Source organism: Dendropsophus ebraccatus, chromosome 13, assembly GCF_027789765.1.
Source record: "Dendropsophus ebraccatus isolate aDenEbr1 chromosome 13, aDenEbr1.pat, whole genome shotgun sequence".
Lineage (NCBI taxonomy): Eukaryota > Metazoa > Chordata > Amphibia > Anura > Hylidae > Dendropsophus > Dendropsophus ebraccatus.
The window spans coordinates 2,766,534-2,786,206 of record NC_091466.1 but is presented as its reverse complement, the minus strand read 5'-3'; the positions used below and the strand labels follow the sequence as shown (position 1 = coordinate 2,786,206).

The following is a 19,673-nucleotide window of genomic DNA, read 5'->3' as shown; positions in this document are numbered from 1 at the left end:
GCTGATCTATAGGGGAGGTCACAGCAGCGCAGAGGATGTCAGGAGAGGAGGCTGATCTTATAGGGGAGGTCACAGCACCACAGAGGATGTCAGGAGAGGAGGGGGCTGATCTATAGGGGAGGTCACAGCAGCGCAGAGGATGTCAGGAGAGGAGGCTGATCTTATAGGGGAGGACACAGCAGCACAGAGGATGTCAGGAGCGGAGGGTGCTGATCCTATAGGAGAGGACACAGCAGCGCAGAGGATGTCAGGAGAGGAGGGGGCTGCTCTTATAGGGGAGGTCACAGCAGCACAAAGGATGTCAGGAGAGGAGGGGGCTGACCTTTATAGTGGAGGTCACAGCAGCCCAGAGGATGTCAGGAGAGGGCTAATCTTATAGGGGAGGTCTCAGCAGCACAGAGGATGTCAGGAGAGGAGGGGGGGGGGCGATCTTATAGGAGAGGTCCCAGCAGCACAGAGGATGTCAGGAGAGGAGGGGCTGATCTTATAGGAGAGGACACAGCAGCACAGAGGATGTCAGGAGAGGAGGGGCTGATCTTATAGGGGAGGACACAGCAGCACAGAGGATGTCAGGAGAGGAGGGGCTGATCTTATAGGAGAGGACACAGCAGCACAGAGGATGTGTATAACAGCTGGGTACAGTGCAGAGGGTCAGTGCCCTTTAACCCCTTGGTGCCTGGGCCGCTCTGGGCTCCCGTGACTGCAGGGCTTCGTGTTTCCTGACCCTTGGTGAAGACTTCTTGGAATCTGGGTGGGATTGGTGGATTAGTCGCGGTGTCGGCCCTCGTGGTCTCTGCTGAGTGATGCTTTGTGTGCTGCCGCCCCCTCCCCCGCTCTGGGACATTGCTGTGACTTGGTTTGTTGGTCTCACATTTCACGCTTGTTTGTAGACAGGGGGCGCCGTTGTGTGATTAGACTGAAGCTGGTTATGTGCCCCGCAGCGGCTCAAGAATAGTCTCCACATCATCCACACACAACAACAGGGTTGTAGATTTTATTAACAAACATAAAAAATCTTCCAGTTCTATAAAAGTTTATAGGGTCCGGTCCGGTATACAGTGGTGATTTCAGAGTCCTCTATAAATATACTCTATCATTTACATATATACACACACTACAGGGAGGGGCCCTCAGGGGCCAATACTGTCACAGGGAGCTGCCGCCAGCCCACCTTACCGCCATCTCATAGAGATCCAGGGGGCACGGTGCAGATCCCTTCCGGCGAGATCCTACTATCGCCCTCATGTGTCCGGGCGTGGCAGCTAGGCAGAAGGTGCGTGGTCACGTGTTCTTTGGCTACACATACGCGTTGTGCGTCTCTTTGGTCACATGACTCATGAGCCGGTGCTACATTTCCAGTCTTGTGGTCTATATGGGCGACATTCAGGATTCTTCCATCATAGTCCCAGAGAGAGAAGTAACGGCAGCAGAAGTCCGAGGAGCGCCAGCCGCACCGACGACTCTGCAGAGTTATGGGCCACACTTTTCTGGACTTCCGGAAGGGCCACGGCCGGATCATCTGGAGGAGAGAGGAGAGGGTCAGGACTATAGGGGGCTACAGTGCCTGAAGGCTATGGGGGAAGGGGGGGTCCGGAGGCTACAGTGCCTGGAGGCTATATGGGGGGGAAGGGGGGGTGGAGGCAACAGTACTTGAAGGCTATTTGAGGGGGGCCTGGAGGCTACAGTGGCTGACGGCTATAGGGGGAAGGGGGGAGTCCGGAGGCTACAGTGGCTGAAGGCTCTAGGGAGGGTCCGGAGGCTACAGTGCCTGAAGGCTCTAGGGAGGGTCCGGAGGCTACAGTGCCTGGAGGCTATATGTGGGGGGGGGTGGAGGCAACAGTACTTGAAGGCTATTTGAGGGGGGCCTGGAGGCTACAGTGCCTGAAGGCTATAGGGGAGGGGGTGTCCGGAGACTACAGTGCCTGAATGGGGGGGGGGGGGGGGGGGGGGGGGGAAGTTTACAGTGCCTGAAGGCTATAGGGGGGGGGGTCCGGAGGCTACAGTGCCTGAAACCTATAGGAGGGGGGGTCCGGAGGCTACAGGGCTGGAAGGCTATAGGGGGCAGGGGGCTACAGTGCCTGAAGGCTATAGGGGCGCTCAGGGCTCTTACCTGCTACAGCTCGGGCCCCTGGAGTGTGCACATTGGTCATCGGCTGCTGAGCTGTAAAGACAAGGAGGTCATGCTGAATGATTGTGATGTTGAGGCCACAGATCACCAGCCCCGTACTTGCCCACCATGGTGGCGCACATCCCCCTCCCCATTACTCCCCAGCTTTCACCAGACACTTACTGGCTTTACCGATGACTTGAACTTTCAGCTTCAGGCAGGAGTCCCCATGATGGTGGATGGGCTTAGCTGCAAGAAGAAGAAGCCCGTGTTATAGAGGAGACCCCCGGTCCTAGCACACACAGCATTATACAGAGGAGACCCCCGGTCCCAGCATTATACAGAGGAGACCCCCAGTCCCAGCATTATACAGAGGAGACCCCCGGTCCCAGCATTATACAGAGGAGACCCCCAGTCCCAGCATTATACAGAGGAGACCCCCGGTCCCAGCACACACTGCATTATACAGAGGAGACCCCCGGTCCTAGCACACACAGCATTATACAGAGGAGACCCCCGGTCCTAGCACACACAGCATTATACAGAGGAGACCCCCGGTCCTAGCACACACAGCATTATACAGAGGAGACCCCCGGTCCTAGCACACACAGCATTATACAGAGGAGACCCCCGGTCCCAGCATTATACAGAGGAGACCCCCGGTCCTAGCACACACAGCATTATACAGAGGAGACCCCCGGTCCCAGCATTATACAGAGGAGACCCCCGGTCCTAGCACACACAGCATTATACAGAGGAGACCCCCGGTCCCAGCATTATACAGAGGAGACCCCCGGTCCTAGCACACACAGCATTATACAGAGGAGACCCCCGGTCCTAGCACACACAGCATTATACAGAGGAGACCCCCGGCCCCAGCATTATACAGAGGAGACCCCCGGTCCCAGCATTATACAGAGGAGACCCCCGGTCCTAGCACACACTGCATTATACAGAGGAGACCCCCGGTCCTAGCACACACAGCATTATACAGAGGAGACCCCCGGTCCCAGCATTATACAGAGGAGACCCCCGGTCCCAGCATTATACAGAGGAGACCCCCGGTCCCAGCATTATACAGAGGAGACCCCCGGTCCTAGCACACACAGCATTATACAGAGGAGACCCCCGGTCCCAGCACTATACAGAGGAGACCCCCGGTCCCAGCATTATACAGAGGAGACCCCCGGTCCCTTCCTGAAGATGTTTTTGGGAAGTGCAGAGATGGTCCTCCTCCAGCATCCTGGATGGCAGAGACACACCCGGAGCGCGTGTACAGACAGAACCCTCCTCGCCTGCTGCGTCCTGCCCGTACATGTGCCAGCCCAGAGATAGCACCCATGGGAAAGAGACCGGGATTACCACCCCATCCCCCCAACACAGCTGTACCCCTCCCCCTGCATGGTGTGTGGCATCAAGATGGGTGGGGCACATCCTGCTCACTGTGCCCCCCCAGGGTAGACCCCACTTTTACATGTAGTAGTAGCTGCCACCCCCCCCCCCCACTTACAGATGTAGTAGTAGCTGCCCCCCCACTTACAGATGTAGTAGTAGCTGTGCCCCTCCCCCCCCACTTACAGATGTAGTAGTAGCTGCCCCCCCCCCACTTATACATGTAGTAGTAGCTGCGCCCCCCCCCCCCCCACTTACAGATGTAGTAGTAGCTGCCCCCCCCACTTTTACATGTAGTAGTAGCTGTGCCCCTCCCCCCCACTTACAGATGTAGTAGCTGTTCCCCCTCCCCCCCCCCCCCCACTACAGATGTAGTAGTAGCTGTGCCCCTCCCCCCCACTTAGATGTAGTAGTAGCTGTGCCCCTCCCCCCCACTTAGATGTAGTAGTAGCTGTGCCCCTCCCCCCCCCCCACTTACACATGTAGTAGTAGCTGTGCCCCTCCCCCCCTACAGATGTAGTAGTAGCTGTGCCCCTCCCCCCCCACTTACAGATGTAGTAGTAGCTGTGCCCCTCCCCCCACCACTTACAGATGTAGTAGTTAGCTGTGCCCCTCCCCCCCCACTTACAGATGTAGTAGCTGTGCCCCTCCCCCCCCCACTTACAGATGTAGTAGTAGCTGTGCCCCCCTCCCCCCCCCCCCACTTACAGATGTAGTAGTAGCTGTGCCCCTCCCCCCCCACTTACAGATGTAGTAGTAGCTGTGCCCCTCCCCCCCCCCCCCCCCCCCCCCCCCCCCCCCCCCCCCCCCCCCCACTTACAGATGGAGTAGTAGCTGTGCCCCTCCCCCCCCCACCACTTACAGATGTAGTAGTAGCTGTGCCCCTCCTTGAACTCTTTGCCAGGGCTGAAGGCCGTGAACTTCTGGAACTTTTCCCGGAACTTCTCGGGGCCGTTGAGGTTGAAGGGATTGTTACACTCCCAGCGCACTTGGCTTTTGGAGACGGGTTTGCAGGCGACATATTCCTCATGGTTGACCAGGAAGAGGGTGTATCTCTCCACGGTGGTGCCCGCCAGCCGCTCGTCCTCATAGTGCGGGCACATGATGTCCAGGTAGTCGTTGAGTTGGACTTGGATAGTGTAGTCATTCCAGAAGCTGTGGAGTAGAGAGATGGTCAGTGGGGGGCGACACCTGGGGGTGAGGGGCATTATCTGCTCTATCGTACAGTGCACATTAACACCGCCCTGTGATGTGTAGTGGAGACAGTGACCGGCTGATGACGCAGGAGGTAACCAGTCACCTGGAATGAGAGAAATTTCTATGTTGATAAACAGGACTCTCTGCAGAGTGAACTGTGACCCCGGGCGATGAAAAGGGAGCGTGAGTAATTGTGAGTCAGCGTGAGCCAGGTGTGCAAGATCCCGACAACAGGAAGATGGCTGCCCGAGACACTACTCTATCTGGGGGGCCTACACACCAAGCGGGAGGACGGCTGCCCCCCTGGGGGTCTACACACCAAGCGGGAGGACGGCTGCCCCCCCCCCCGGGGGTCTACACACCAAGTGGGAGGACACCTGCCCCTCTGGGGGTCTACACACCAAGTGGGAGGACACCTGCCCCTCTGGGGGTCTACACACCAAGTGGGAGGACGGCTGCCCCCCCCCGGGGGTCTACACGCCAAGCTGGAGGACGGCTGCCCCCCTGGGGGTCTACACGCCAAGCGGGAGGACACCTGCCCCTCTGGGGGTCTACACACCAAGCGGGAGGACACCTGCCCCTCTGGGGGTCTACACACCAAGCGGGAGGACACCTGCCCCTCTGGGGGTCTACACACCAAGCGGGAGGACACCTGCCCCTCTGGGGGTCTACACACCAAGCGGGAGGACACCTGCCCCTCTGGGGGTCTACACACCAAGCGGGAGGACACCTGCCCCTCTGGAGGTCTACACACCAAGCGGGAGGACACCTGCCCCTCTGGGGGTCTACACACCAAGCGGGAGGACACCTGCCCCTCTGGGGGTCTCCACACCAAGCGGGAGGACACCTGCCCCTCTGGGGGTCTACACACCAAGCGGGAGGACACCTGCCCCTCTGGGGGTCTACACACCAAGCGGGAGGACACCTGCCCCTCTGGGGGTCTCCACACCAAGCGGGAGGACACCTGCCCCTCTGGGGGTCTACACACCAAGCGGGAGGACACCTGCCCCTCTGGGGGTCTACACACCAAGCGGGAGGACACCTGCCCCTCTGGGGGTCTCCACACCAAGCGGGAGGACACCTGCCCCTCTGGGGGTCTACACACCAAGCGGGAGGACACCTGCCCCTCTGGGGGTCTACACACCAAGCGGGAGGACACCTGCCCCTCTGGGGGTCTACACACCAAGCGGGAGGACACCTGCCCCTCTGGGGGTCTCCACACCAAGCGGGAGGACACCTGCCCCTCTGGGGGTCTACACACCAAGCGGGAGGACACCTGCCCCTCTGGGGGTCTACACACCAAGTGGGAGGACGGCTGCCCCCGGGGGGTTACACACCATCACCTGCCCCCCTTAGACATGTGGGAGCACTCTTAGTGTTGCGTACATGGTTCGCGGGGTTAAAGATGTTTACGAGAAGAGCGGAGTCAGGTGGGAATATCCCGGCAGCAGCAGCTCTTGTGTAACGTCCTCTCACACTCCAGGGAGAACGGCCTCCACCTCCTCTTCCCGAAAACAGTGGCTGACACCCAGCTTTCCCACCCCCCTGTAGGTACACGTACACACACACAGGAGTGTCAGCTCTTCTGCCCCCCTACACCAGGAGCCACTCTCCCTGTGTCAGGCAGTATACACACTGCCCCCTGAGCCCCCCCCCCAGTCACACCCAGCCCAGGGTCACACCTCCCCCCCCCCCCCCCCCCCCCCGGAGACAGCCGGCCCGGCACCACGCTGCTCCCTCACATGAGAAGACCACCGAAATCCCCTCATTACCCAGCCCTGAAATTGGAAACATTTGGCGGCTTGAGCGGGGGTCCGCCATGTCACTATATACTGGTTATAGGGGGGTGGCTGCAGTGTGAGCGGGGGTCCGCCGTGTCACTATATACTGGGTATAGGGAGGAGACTGCAGTGTGAGCGGGGGTCCGCCCTGTCACTATATACTGGTTATAGGGGGGTGACTGCAGTGTGAGCGGGGGTCCAGCTGTGTCACTATATACTGGTTATAGGGGGGTGGCTGCAGTGTGAGCGGGGGTCCGCCCTGTCACTATATACTGGTTATAGGGGGGTGACTGCAGTGTGAGCGGGGGTCCGCCCTGTCACTATATACTGGTTATAGGGGGGTGACTGCAGTGTGAGCGGGGGTCCGCCATGTCACTATATACTGGTTATAGGGGGGAGACTGCAGTGTGAGCGGGGGTCCGCCATGTCACTATATACTGGTTATAGGGGGGTGACTGCAGTGTGAGCGGGGGTCCGCCGTGTCACTATATACTGGTTATAGGGGGGTGACTGCAGTGTGAGCGGGGGTCCGCCCTGTCACTATATACTGGTTATAGGGGGGTGACTGCAGTGTGAGCGGGGGTCCGCCGTGTCACTATATACTGGTTATAGGGGGGTGACTGCAGTGTGAGCGGGGGTCCGCCGTGTCACTATATACTGGTTATAGGGGGGTGACTGCAGTGTGAGCGGGGGGCCGCCCTGTCACTATATACTGGTTATAGGGGGGGTGGCTGCAGTGTGAGCGGGGGTCCGCCGTGTCACTATATACTGGTTATAGGGGGGTGGCTGCAGTGTGAGCGGGGGTCCACCCTGTCACTATATACTGGTTATAGGGGGGTGACTGCAGTGTGAGCGGGGGTCCGCCGTGTCACTATATACTGGTTATAGGGGGGGTGGCTGCAGTGTGAGCGGGGGTCCGCCGTGTCAGTATATACTGGTTATAGGGGGGTGACTGCAGTGTGAGCGGGGGTCCGCCGTGTCACTATATACTGGTTATAGGGGGGTGGCTGCAGTGTGAGCGGGGGTCCGCCGTGTCACTATATACTGGTTATAGGGGGGTGACTGCAGTGTGAGCGGGGGTCCGCCGTGTCACTATATACTGGTTATAGGGGGGTGACTGCAGTGTGAGCGGGGGTCCGCCGTGTCACTATATACTGGTTATAGGGGGGTGGCTGCAGTGTGAGCGGAGGTCCGCCCTGTCACTATATACTGGTTATAGGAGGGTGGCTGCAGTGTGAGCGGGGGTCCGCCGTGTCACTATATACTGGTTATAGGGGGGTGGCTGCAGTGTGAGCGGGGGTCCGCCATGTCACTATATACTGGTTATAGGGGGGTGGCTGCAGTGTGAGCGGGGGTCCGCCATGTCACTATATACTGGTTATAGGGGGGTGGCTGCAGTGTGCTATACACAGGCCGAGTGACAGGACACACACACACACACAGCTCTGCTATACACAGGCCGAGCGACAGGACACACACACACACACACACACACACACAGCTCTGCTATACACAGGCCGAGCGACAGGACACACACACAGCTCTGCTATACACGGGCTGAATGACTGGGTCAGCAGTGCTGTGTGAATCCTCAGGGGTCTCGGGACCCCCGGATGGATAAAGTCTTATGGAATACGGCCGTGGCTGCAGAGGACAGAGTGTCCAGAAGACAAGAGGCTCTTTGGTTAGCAGAGAACAATTGGCGCGGTGCCATCCGAGGAGGGGGTGCGCGGTGCGGGGTGTTGTGTTCGGCACGTAACGCTGAGTTAATCATTTACTGGCCCTGATCACCGGGTGGACCGGTCGGGACGTGTGATTTTAGGCTGCGCTCCCAGGGCACAGATGAGAGGAGCATTGTGTACAGCCCAGAGCATTGTCTGCGGACGGGGGAGGGGCGGCCATAAGGACGGGACGCCTCGTAAAAAGCGCAAGTGACGAAGAAAGCAAAGAAAATACTCAGCCCCGCGCCACCTTCTCTTCTTATCTCTGGACCAACATCTGACAACCGAGAAAGTCCTGCGCGACGCTCGTCCCCGACAACCGAGAAAAAGTCCTGCGCGACGCTCGTCCCCGACAACCGAGAAAGTCCTGCGCGACGCTCGTCCCCGACAACCGAGAAAGTCCTGCGCGACGCTCGTCCCCGACAACCGAGAAAGTCCTGCGCGACGCTCGTCCCCGACAACCGAGAAAGTCCTGCGCGACGCTCGTCCCCGACAACCGAGAAAGTCCTGCGCGACGCTCGTCCCCGACAACCGAGAAAGTCCTGCGCGACGCTCGTCCCCGACAACCGAGAAAGTCCTGCGCGACGCTCGTCCCCGACAACCGAGAAAGTCCTGCGCGACGCTCGTCCCCGACAAACCGAGAAAGTCCTGCGCGACGCTCGTCCCCGACAAACCGAGAAAGTCCTGCGCGACGCTCGTCCCCGACAACCGAGAAAGTCCTGCGCGACGCTCGTCCCCGACAACCGAGAAAGTCCTGCGCGACGCTCGTCCCCGACAACCGAGAAAGTCCTGCGCGACGCTCGTCCCCGACAACCAAGGTGGGACTCCCCTACCTCCCCCTAATTCCATGTTGGGGCTCACCTTTCCAGGACCCCCATGCTCAGTATAAGATATCACAGCCCCCTTTCTCTGGGAGATTAGGTCTATGTGGGGTCCAGGTTTCAAATCTCTTTCGGGCACAGGGGATGGCCCCCCACTTTATTAAATAGAGTCCAACGGGCCCCTGATCTGCGGTGTGAGGTAGGTAGCGTTGTCAGGACTTTAAGGTTATAAAACTGGAAAATCGACTTTTCACCCCGTACGGTCATGTGGTAACCTGAGCTAGCTGCGGAGATAAGCCCCCCACATGGCTGCTTCCCAGTGTGCACAGAGCAGCCCCCCACATGGCTGCCCCCAGTGTGCACAGAGCAGCTGCAGAGATAAGCCCCCCCCACATGGCTGCCCCCAGTGTGCACAGAGCAGCCAGGGCGGCTGCAGAGATAAGCCCCCCCCCCCCATATGGCTGCCCCCAGTGTGCACAGAGCAGCCAGGGCGGCTGCAGAGATAAGCCCCCCCCCCCCATATGGCTGCACCCCAGTGTGCACAGAGCAGCCAGGGCGGCTGGCAGAGATAAGCCCCCCCCCCCCATATGGCTGCCCCCAGTGTGCACAGAGCAGCCAGGGCGGCTGCAGAGATAAGCCCCCCCCCCCCATATGGCTGCCCCCAGTGGTGCACAGAGCAGCCAGGGCGGCTGCAGAGATAAGCCCCCCCCACATGGCTGCCCCCAGTGTGCACAGAGCAGCCAGGGCGGCTGCAGAGATAAGCCCCCCCCCCCCCCATATGGCTGCCCCCAGTGTGCACAGAGCAGCCAGGGCGGCTGCAGAGATAAGCCCCCCCCCCATATGGCTGCCCCCAGTGTGCACAGAGCAGCCAGGGCGGCTGCAGAGATAAGCCCCCCCCCCCCATATGGCTGCCCCCAGTGTGCACAGAGCAGCCAGGGCGGCTGCAGAGTTAAGCCCCCCCCACATGGCTGCCCCCAGTGTGCACAGAGCAGCCAGGGCGGCTGCAGAGTGCAAGCTCCTGGGAGTTGCTGGGAATGTGCGGGCTGAGCGGCTGGGGACGGGGCGAGGCTGGGAGGATGGCTCTGCCTGCAGGGCTTGGAGATAAGCAGCAGCAGACTCTACCAGTTCTTCTACCGGGCCCCAGAGCTGACAGCTAGGGGCCCCGGGTCAGGAGAGTGGACTGCCACCTCCCCCTCCCTGCCTGGCACTGCGCCTGGAAATGGCCAGAGAGGAGGGGGACGCAGACTCTGAGAAAGGAAAGAGCCCATGGGGGAAGCTTCCTGAGCCGCCTTCCTGCAAGGAAAAAAACAAGGACTGATGGCTCCCCCACCCCCCAAGTGCACCCCCTCCCCTATACTAGGAGTACTATACTACTGCCATCAGGGGTACTACTACTACTACAGGCCCCCCCCCCCCCTATACTACTGCCATCAGGGTACTCCTACAGCCCCCCCCCCCCCCCTATACTACTGCCATCAGGGGTACTCCTACAGCCCCCCCCCCCCCTATACTACTGCCATCAGGGGTACTTCTACTACTACAAGCCCCCCCCCTATACTACTGACATTCAGGGGTACTTCTACTACTACTACTAACAGCCCCCCCCCCTATACTACTGCCATCAGGGGTACTCCTACAGCCCCCCCCCCCCTATACTACTGACATCAGGGGTACTCCTACAGCCCCCCCCCCCCTATACTACTGCCATCAGGGGTACTTCTACTACTACAGCCCCCCCCTATACTACTGACATCAGGGGTACTTCTACTACTACTACTACAGGCCCCCCCTATACTACTGCCATCAGGGGTACTACTACTACAGGCCCCCCCCCCCCTATATACTGCCATCAGGGGTACTACTACTACTACAGGCCCCCCCCTATACTACTGCCATCAGGGGTACTCCTACTACTACAGGCCCCCCCCTATACTACTGCCATCAGGGTTACTCCTACTACTACAGGCCCCCCCTATACTACTGCCATCAGGGGTACTCCTACTACTACAGGCCCCCCCCTATACTACTGCCATCAGGGGTACTACTACTACAGGCCCCCCCCCCTATACTACTGCCATCAGGGGTACTACTACTACAGGCCCCCCCCTATACTACTGCCATCAGGGGTACTCCTACTACTACAGCCCCCCCCCTATACTACTGCCATCAGGGGTACTACTACTACTACTACTACTACTACTACAGCCCCCCCCTATACTACTGCCATCAGGGGTAATACTACTACTACTACAGGCCCCCCCTATACTACTGCCATCAGGGGTACTACTACTACTACTACAGGCCCCCCCCTATACTACTGCCATCTGGGGTACTACTACTACTACTACAGGCCCCCCCCCTATACTACTGCCATCAGGGGTACTACTACTACTACTACAGCCCCCCCCCCCCCTATACTACTGCCATCAGGGGTACTACTACTACTACTACAGGCCCCCCCCTATACTACTGCCATCAGGGGTACTTCTACTACTTCTACTACAGGCCCCCCCCCTATACTACTGCCATCAGGGGTACTACTACTACTACTACTACTACTACTACTACTACTACAGGCCCCCCCCTATACTACTGACATCAGGGGTACTACTACTACTACAGGCCCCCCCTATACTACTGACATCAGGGGTACTACTACTACTACAGGCCCACCCCCCTATACTACTGCCATCAGGGGTACTACTACTACAGGCCCCCCCTATACTACTGCCATCAGGGGTACTTCTACTACTTCTACTACAGGCCCCCCCCCCTATACTACTGCCATCAGGGGTACTACTACTACTACTACAGGCCCCCCCTATACTACTGACATCAGGGGTACTACTACTACTACTACTACAGGCCTCCCCCCCCCCTATACTACTGCCATCAGGGGTACTACTACTATTACTACAGGCCCCCCCTATACTACTGCCATCAGGGGTACTACTACTACTACTACAGGCCCCCCTATACTACTGCCATCAGGGGTACTACTACTACAGCCCCCCCCCTATACTACTGCCATCAGGGGTACTACTACTACTACTACAGGCCTCCCCCCCCTATACTACTGCCATCAGGGGTACTACTACTATTACTACAGGCCCCCCCTATACTACTGCCATCAGGGGTACTTCTACTACTACTACAGCCCCCCCCCTATACTACTGACATCAGGGGTACTACTACTACTACTACTAATGGCCCCCCTATATTACTACCATCAGGGGTACTACTACTACTACAGGCCCCCCCCCCCTATACTACTGCCATCAGGGGTACTTCTACTACTACTACAGCCCCCCCCCCCATACTACTGCATCAGGGGTACTACTACTACTACAGGCCCCCCCCTATACTACTGCCATCAGGGGTACTTCTACTACTACTACAGCCCCCCCCCCCCTATACTACTGACATCAGGGGTACTACAACTACTACTACAGCCCCCCCCCCCTATACTACTGCCATCAGGGGTACTTCTACTACTACTACTACAGGCCCCCCCTATACTACTGCCATCAGGGGTACTACTACTACTACAGGCCCCCCCCCCCTATACTACTGCCATCAGGGGTACTACTACTACTACAGGCCCCCCCCCCCCCTATACTACTGCCATCAGGGGTACTTCTACTACTACTACAGCCCCCCCCCTATACTACTGCCATCAGGGGTACTTCTACTACTACTACAGCCCCCCCCCCCCATACTACTGACATCAGGGGTACTACTACTACAGGCCCCCCCCTATACTACTGCCATCAGGGGTACTTCTACTACTACTACAGCCCCCCCCCCCTATACCTACTGACATCAGGGGTACTACAACTACTACTACAGCCCCCCCCCCCTATACTACTGCCATCAGGGGGTACTTCTACTACTACTACTACTACTACTACAGCCCCCCCCCCCCTATACTACTGCCATCAGGGGTACTACTACTACTACAGGCCCCCCCCCCCCTATACTACTGCCATCAGGGGTACTTCTACTACTACTACAGCCCCCCCCCCCTATACTACTGCCATCAGGGGTACTTCTACTACTACTACTACAGCCCCCCCCCCCCTATACTACTGACATCAGGGGTACTACTACAACTACTACTACTACTACAGCCCCCCCCCCATACTACTGCCATCAGGGGTACTACTACTACAGGCCCCCCCCTATACTACTGCCATCAGGGGTACTACTACTACTACTACTACTACTACTACTACAGCCCCCCCCCCCCCCCCTATACTACTGCCATCAGGGGTACTTGTACTACTACTACTACTACTACTACTACAGGCCCCCCCTATACTACTGCCATCAGGGGTACTACTACTACAGGCCCCCCCCCTATACTACTGCCATCAGGGGTACTACTACTACTGCCCCCCTATACTACTGCCATAAGGGGTACTACTACTACAGGGCTCCTCTATACTGACATCAGGGGTACTACTACAGGGCTCCCCCTTAATACTACTGACATCAGGGGTACTACTACAGGGCTCCCCCTTAATACTACTGACATCAGGGGTACTACTACAGCCCCCCCCCTCCTATACTACTGACATCAGGGCTACTATTACTACTTACCACCACCACTACCCTCCCGCTCCCTATACTATTACAGTATACACAGAGCCCCCCCCCCCACTATTACAGTATACACAGAGCCCCCCCCCCTACTATTACAGTATACACAGAGCCCCCCCCCCTACTATTACAGTATACACAGAGCCCCCCCCCTACTATTACAGTATACACAGAGCCCCCCCCCCCCTACTATTACAGTATACACAGAGCCCCCCCCCACTATTACAGTATACACAGAGCCCCCCCCCCTACTATTACAGTATACACAGAGCCCCCCCCCCTACTATTACAGTATACACAGAGCCCCCCCCCCACTATTACAGTATACACAGAGGGCCCCCCCTACTATTACAGTATACACAGAGCCCCCCCCCCTACTATTACAGTATACACAGAGCCCCCCCCCCCTACTATTACAGTATACACAGAGCCCCCCCCACTATTACAGTATACACAGAGCCCCCCCCCCTACTATTACAGTATACACAGAGCCCCCCCCCCCCTACTATTACAGTATACACAGAGGGCCCCCCCCTACTATTACAGTATACACAGAGCCCCCCCCCTACTATTACAGTATACACAGAGCACCCCCCCCACTATTACAGTATACACAGAGCCCCCCCCCCTACTATTACACTATACACAGAGCCCCCCCCCCCCTACTATTACAGTATACACAGAGCCCCCCCCCCACTATTACAGTATACACAGAGCCCCCCCAGCTCTCCCCTCTGATAGTAGTACTGGCGGAGGAGCATGCTGTATCCCCTGGGCCTCCACCAGTGAGGAGCACTACAATGCCCAGCAGGCTGCAGAGAGTGGTGTGATGGAGGAGTTGTTGTTCTGTCCTGGCCTCTCACCCTGCCAACCTCCCTGTCCAAACACACTGACTGGACAATGCCCCCTCCCCCGCACAGCTGGCCTCAACCCCCCCCTCAGTAGTGTGACTGTACCCCTCCCCCATACACTCTGCACTACCCTGGACATGACCCCGCTCAGCACACACTCAGCTCCGCTCCATCTCTGGAGGTCTCATATCTGTATACACAGTATTAGAGGAGGTGTACACACTGGATACATGGTAAACACTGCGGATGACATCACACACAGGAGGGTGACATCACACACACACAGTACACAGAGAGGAGGGTGACATCACACACACACAGTACACAGAGAGGAGGGTGACATCACACACACACAGTACACAGAGGGGAGGGTGACATCACACACACACAGTACACAGAGGGGAGGGTGACATCACACACACACACAGTACACAGAGAGGAGGGTGACATCACACACACACACAGTACACAGAGAGGAGGGTGACATCACACACACAGTACACAGAGAGGAGGGTGACATCACACACACAGTACACAGAGGGGAGGGTGACATCACACACACACACACACACAGTACACAGAGAGGAGGGTGACATCACACACACACACACACAGTACACAGAGAGGAGGGTGACATCACACACACACACACAGTACACAGAGAGGAGGGTGACATCACACACACACACACAGTACACAGAGAGGAGGGTGACATCACACACACAGTACACAGAGAGGAGGGTGACATCACACACAGTACACAGAGAGGAGGGTGACATCACACACACACACACACACACACAGTACACAGAGGGGAGGGTGACATCACACACACAGTACACAGAGAGGAGGGTGACATCACACACAGTACACAGAGAGGAGGGTGACATCACACACACACACAGTACACAGAGAGGAGGGTGACATCACACACACACACAGTACACAGAGAGGAGGGTGACATCACACACAGTACACAGAGAGGAGGGTGACATCACACACAGTACACAGAGAGGAGGGTGACATCACACACACACACAGTACACAGAGGGGAGGGTGACATCACACACACAGTACACAGAGGGGAGGGTGACATCACACACACAGTACACAAAGAGGAGGGTGACATCACACACACACAGTACACAGAGAGGAGGGTGACATCACACACACACAGTACACAGAGAGGAGGGTGACATCACACACACACAGTACACAGAGAGGAGGGTGACATCACACACACACACAGTACACAGAGAGGAGGGTGACATCACACACACAGTACACAGAGAGGAGGGTGACATCACACACACAGTACACAGAGAGGAGGGTGACATCACACACACACAGTACACAGAGAGGAGGGTGACATCACACACACACACACACACACACAGTACACAGAGGGGAGGGTGACATCACACACACAGTACACAGAGAGGAGGGTGACATCACACACAGTACACAGAGAGGAGGGTGACATCACACACACACACAGTACACAGAGAGGAGGGTGACATCACACACACACACAGTACACAGAGAGGAGGGTGACATCACACACACACACAGTACACAGAGAGGAGGGTGACATCACACACAGTACACAGAGAGGAGGGTGACATCACACAGAGAGGAGGGTGACATCACACACACACACACACACAGTACACAGAGGGGAGGGTGACATCACACACACACAGTACACAGAGAGGAGGGTGACATCACACACACACACACACAGTACACAGAGGGGAGGGTGACATCACACAGAGAGGAGGGTGACATCACACACACACACACAGTACACAGAGAGGAGGGTGACATCACACACACACAGTACACAGAGGGGAGGGTGACATCACACACACACACACACACAGTACACAGAGAGGAGGGTGACATCACACACACACACACACACAGTACACACAGAGGAGGGTGACATCACACACACAGTACACAGAGAGGAGGGTGACATCACACACACTAAGGAGGGTGACATCACACACAGTACACAGATGAGGGTGACATCACTCTGCACTGTGTGTTATGTAATGATGCTGATGACATCACACATGGCAGCATGGTGGGAGCCAATATGGGGGGGGGGGGGGGCATGCCAGCACCTGGATATTTATTGAGCAAGTGTGACTCACACCGAGCAGGGCAGGACCCTCACTGGCCCAGGACTCTGCAGAGCATTACACCGAGCAGGGCAGGACCCTCACTGGTCCAGGACTCTGCAGAGCATTACACCGAGCAGGGCAGGACCCTCACTGGTCCAGGACTCTGCAGAGCATTACACCGAGCAGGGCAGGACCCTCACTGGCCCAGGACTCTGCAGAGCATTACACCAACCAGGGCAGGACCCTCACTGGCCCAGGACTCTGCAGAGCATTACACCGAGCAGGGCAGGACCCTCACTGGTCCAGGACTCTGCAGAGCATTACACCAACCAGGGCAGGACCCTCACTGGTCCAGGACTCTGCAGAGCATTACACCGAGCAGGGCAGGACCCTCACTGGCCCAGGACTCTGCAGAGCATTACACCAACCAGGGCAGGACCCTCACTGGCCCAGGACTCTGCAGAGCATTACACCGAGCAGGGCAGGACCCTCACTGGTCCAGGACTCTGCAGAGCATTACACCAACCAGAGCAGGACCCTCACTAGTCCAGGCCTCTGCAGAGCATTACACCGAGCAGGGCAGGACCCTCACTGGTCCAGGCCTCTGCAGAGCATTACACCGAGCAGGGCAGGACCCTCACTGGTCCAGGCCTCTGCAGAGCATTACACCGAGCAGGGCAGGACCCTCACTGGTCCAGGACTCTGCAGTTTTCTCCTCATAGTCTGGGACGCTGCCATAAACCCTGTACAACATAACGCTGCAGACTATCACTCTAACAAGTACAGCAAACTTCCATGAAGTGCAGAACATTGCACAGATGACCAGAACAAAACAATCACAAAGCCACACTACAAGTAAGAGAGTAGCCAGGGTCTCTGCAGAGCATTACATCGAGAGGACAGAGCAGCCAGGGTCTCTGCAGAGCATTACATCGAGAACAGCCAGAATCTCTGCAGAGCATTACACCCAGAGCAGCCAGAATCTTTGCAGAGCATTACATCCAGAGCAGCCAGAATCTTTGCAGAGCATTACATCCAGGGCACCCAGGGTCTGTGCAGAGTATTACACCCAGAGGACAGGGCATTACATCCAGAGAAGCCAGGATCTCTGCAGAGCATCATACCCAAAGCAGCCGGGGTCTGTGCAGAGCATCGCAGCTCACCTCCTGTTGGTGCTGTTCCAATAGACGGTGTGGATCTCGGCAGCGGCTTCCCGGGCGACGTATAGGAGCAGTGCACACCATGCGATCAGCTCCATGTCTCTCTACTATGTGCGGAGGAAAAGAGGGCGCCGCCTTATATACAGAGCCCGCCCACTGGGTGACGCTAGGGGAGGAGCCAAGGCGGAGACACCGCCCACAACCTGAGTGCAACTACACGAGATCTGACTGACACTGGTGTTATAGGAGATCTGACTGACACAGGTGTTATAGGGGGATCTGACTGACACTGGTGTTATAGGGGATCTGACTGACACTGGTGTTATAGGGGATCTGACTGACACCGGTGTTATAGGGGATCTGACTGACACCGGTGTTATAGGGGATCTGACACTGGTGTTATAAGGGATCTGACTGACACTGGTGTTATAGGGGGATCTGACTGACACTGGTGTTATAGGGGATCTGACTGACACTGGTGTTATAGGGGGATCTGACTGACACTGGTGTTATAGGGGATCTGACTGACACTGGTGTTATAGGGGATCTGACTGACACTGGTGTTATAGGGGATCTGACTGACACTGGTGTTATAGGGGGATCTGACTGACACTGGTGTTATAGGAGATCTGACTGACACTGGTGTTATAGGGGATCTGACTGACACCGCTGTTATAGGGAGATCTGACTGACACCGGTGTTATAGGGGATCTGACTGACACTGGTGTTATAGGGGATCTGACACTGGTGTTATAGGAGATCTGACTGACACCGGTGTTATAGGGGATCTGACTGACACTGGTGTTATAAGGGATCTGACACTGGTGTTATAGGAGATCTGACTGACACTGGTGTTATAGGGGATCTGACTGACACTGGTGTTATAGGGGGATCTGACTGACACTGGTGTTATAGGGGATCTGACTGACACTGGTGTTATAGGGGGATCTGACTGACACTGGTGTTATAGGGGATCTGACTGACACTGGTGTTATAGGAGATCTAACTGACACTGGTGTTATAGGGGGATCTGACTGACACTGGTGTTATAGGGGGATCTGACTGACACTGGTGTTATAGGGGATCTGACTGACACTGGTGTTATAGGGGATCTGACTGACACTGGTGTTATAGGGGGATCTGACTGACACTGGTGTTATAGGAGATCTGACTGACACTGGTGTTATAGGGGGATCTGACTGACACTGGTGTTATAGGGGATCTGACAGACACTGGTGTTATAGGGGATCTGACTGACACTGGTGTTATAGGGGGATCTGACTGACACTGGTGTTATAGGGGATCTGACTGACACTGGTGTTATAGGAGGATCTGACTGACACTGGTGTTATAGGGGATCTGACTGACACTGGTGTTATAGGGGGATCTGACTGACACCGGTGTTATAGGAGATCTGACTGACACCGGTGTTATAGGGAGATCTGACTGACACTGGTGTTATAGGGAGATCTGACTGACACTGGTGTTATAGGGAGATCTGACTGACACTGGTGTTATAGGGGGATCTGACTGACACCGGTGTTATAGGGGGATCTGACTGACACCGGTGTTATAGGGGATCTGACTGACACTGGTGTTATAGGGGATCTGACTGACACCGGTGTTATAGGAGATCTGACTGACACTGGTGTTATAGGGGGATCTGACTGACACCGGTGTTATAGGGGATCTGACAGACACTGGTGTTATAGGGGATCTGACTGACACTGGTGTTATAGGGGGATCTGACTGACACTGGTGTTATAGGGGATCTGACTGACACCGGTGTTATAGGGGGATCTGACTGACACTGGTGTTATAGGGGGATCTGACTGACACTGGTGTTATAGGGGGATTTGACTGACACTGGTGTTATAGGGGATCTGACTGACAACTGTGTTATAGGAGATCT

The 19,673-nt window shown here is 56.7% G+C and overlaps 1 protein-coding gene across 2 annotated transcripts; it reads right to left on the bottom strand.

The window, feature by feature from the left end:
- Positions 1–978: 978 nt before the first annotated feature.
- Positions 979–17,866, bottom strand: EFNA1 (ephrin A1). 2 transcript variants are annotated; one of them, XM_069949485.1, is made up of 5 exons: positions 17,765–17,866; positions 4,362–4,654; positions 2,291–2,356; positions 2,111–2,161; positions 979–1,519 (listed from the first exon to the last, which is right to left on the bottom strand). In XM_069949485.1, the coding sequence occupies exons 1-5, from the start codon at positions 17,857–17,859 to the stop codon at positions 1,398–1,400; spliced, it is 627 nt and encodes a 208-aa protein (XP_069805586.1). In that variant the 5' UTR covers positions 17,860–17,866; the 3' UTR covers positions 979–1,397. The 2 variants fall into 2 exon arrangements, with proteins under 2 accessions (XP_069805586.1, XP_069805587.1); XM_069949486.1 differs by having other exon boundaries at positions 17,726–17,814.
- Positions 17,867–19,673: the final 1,807 nt, after the last annotated feature.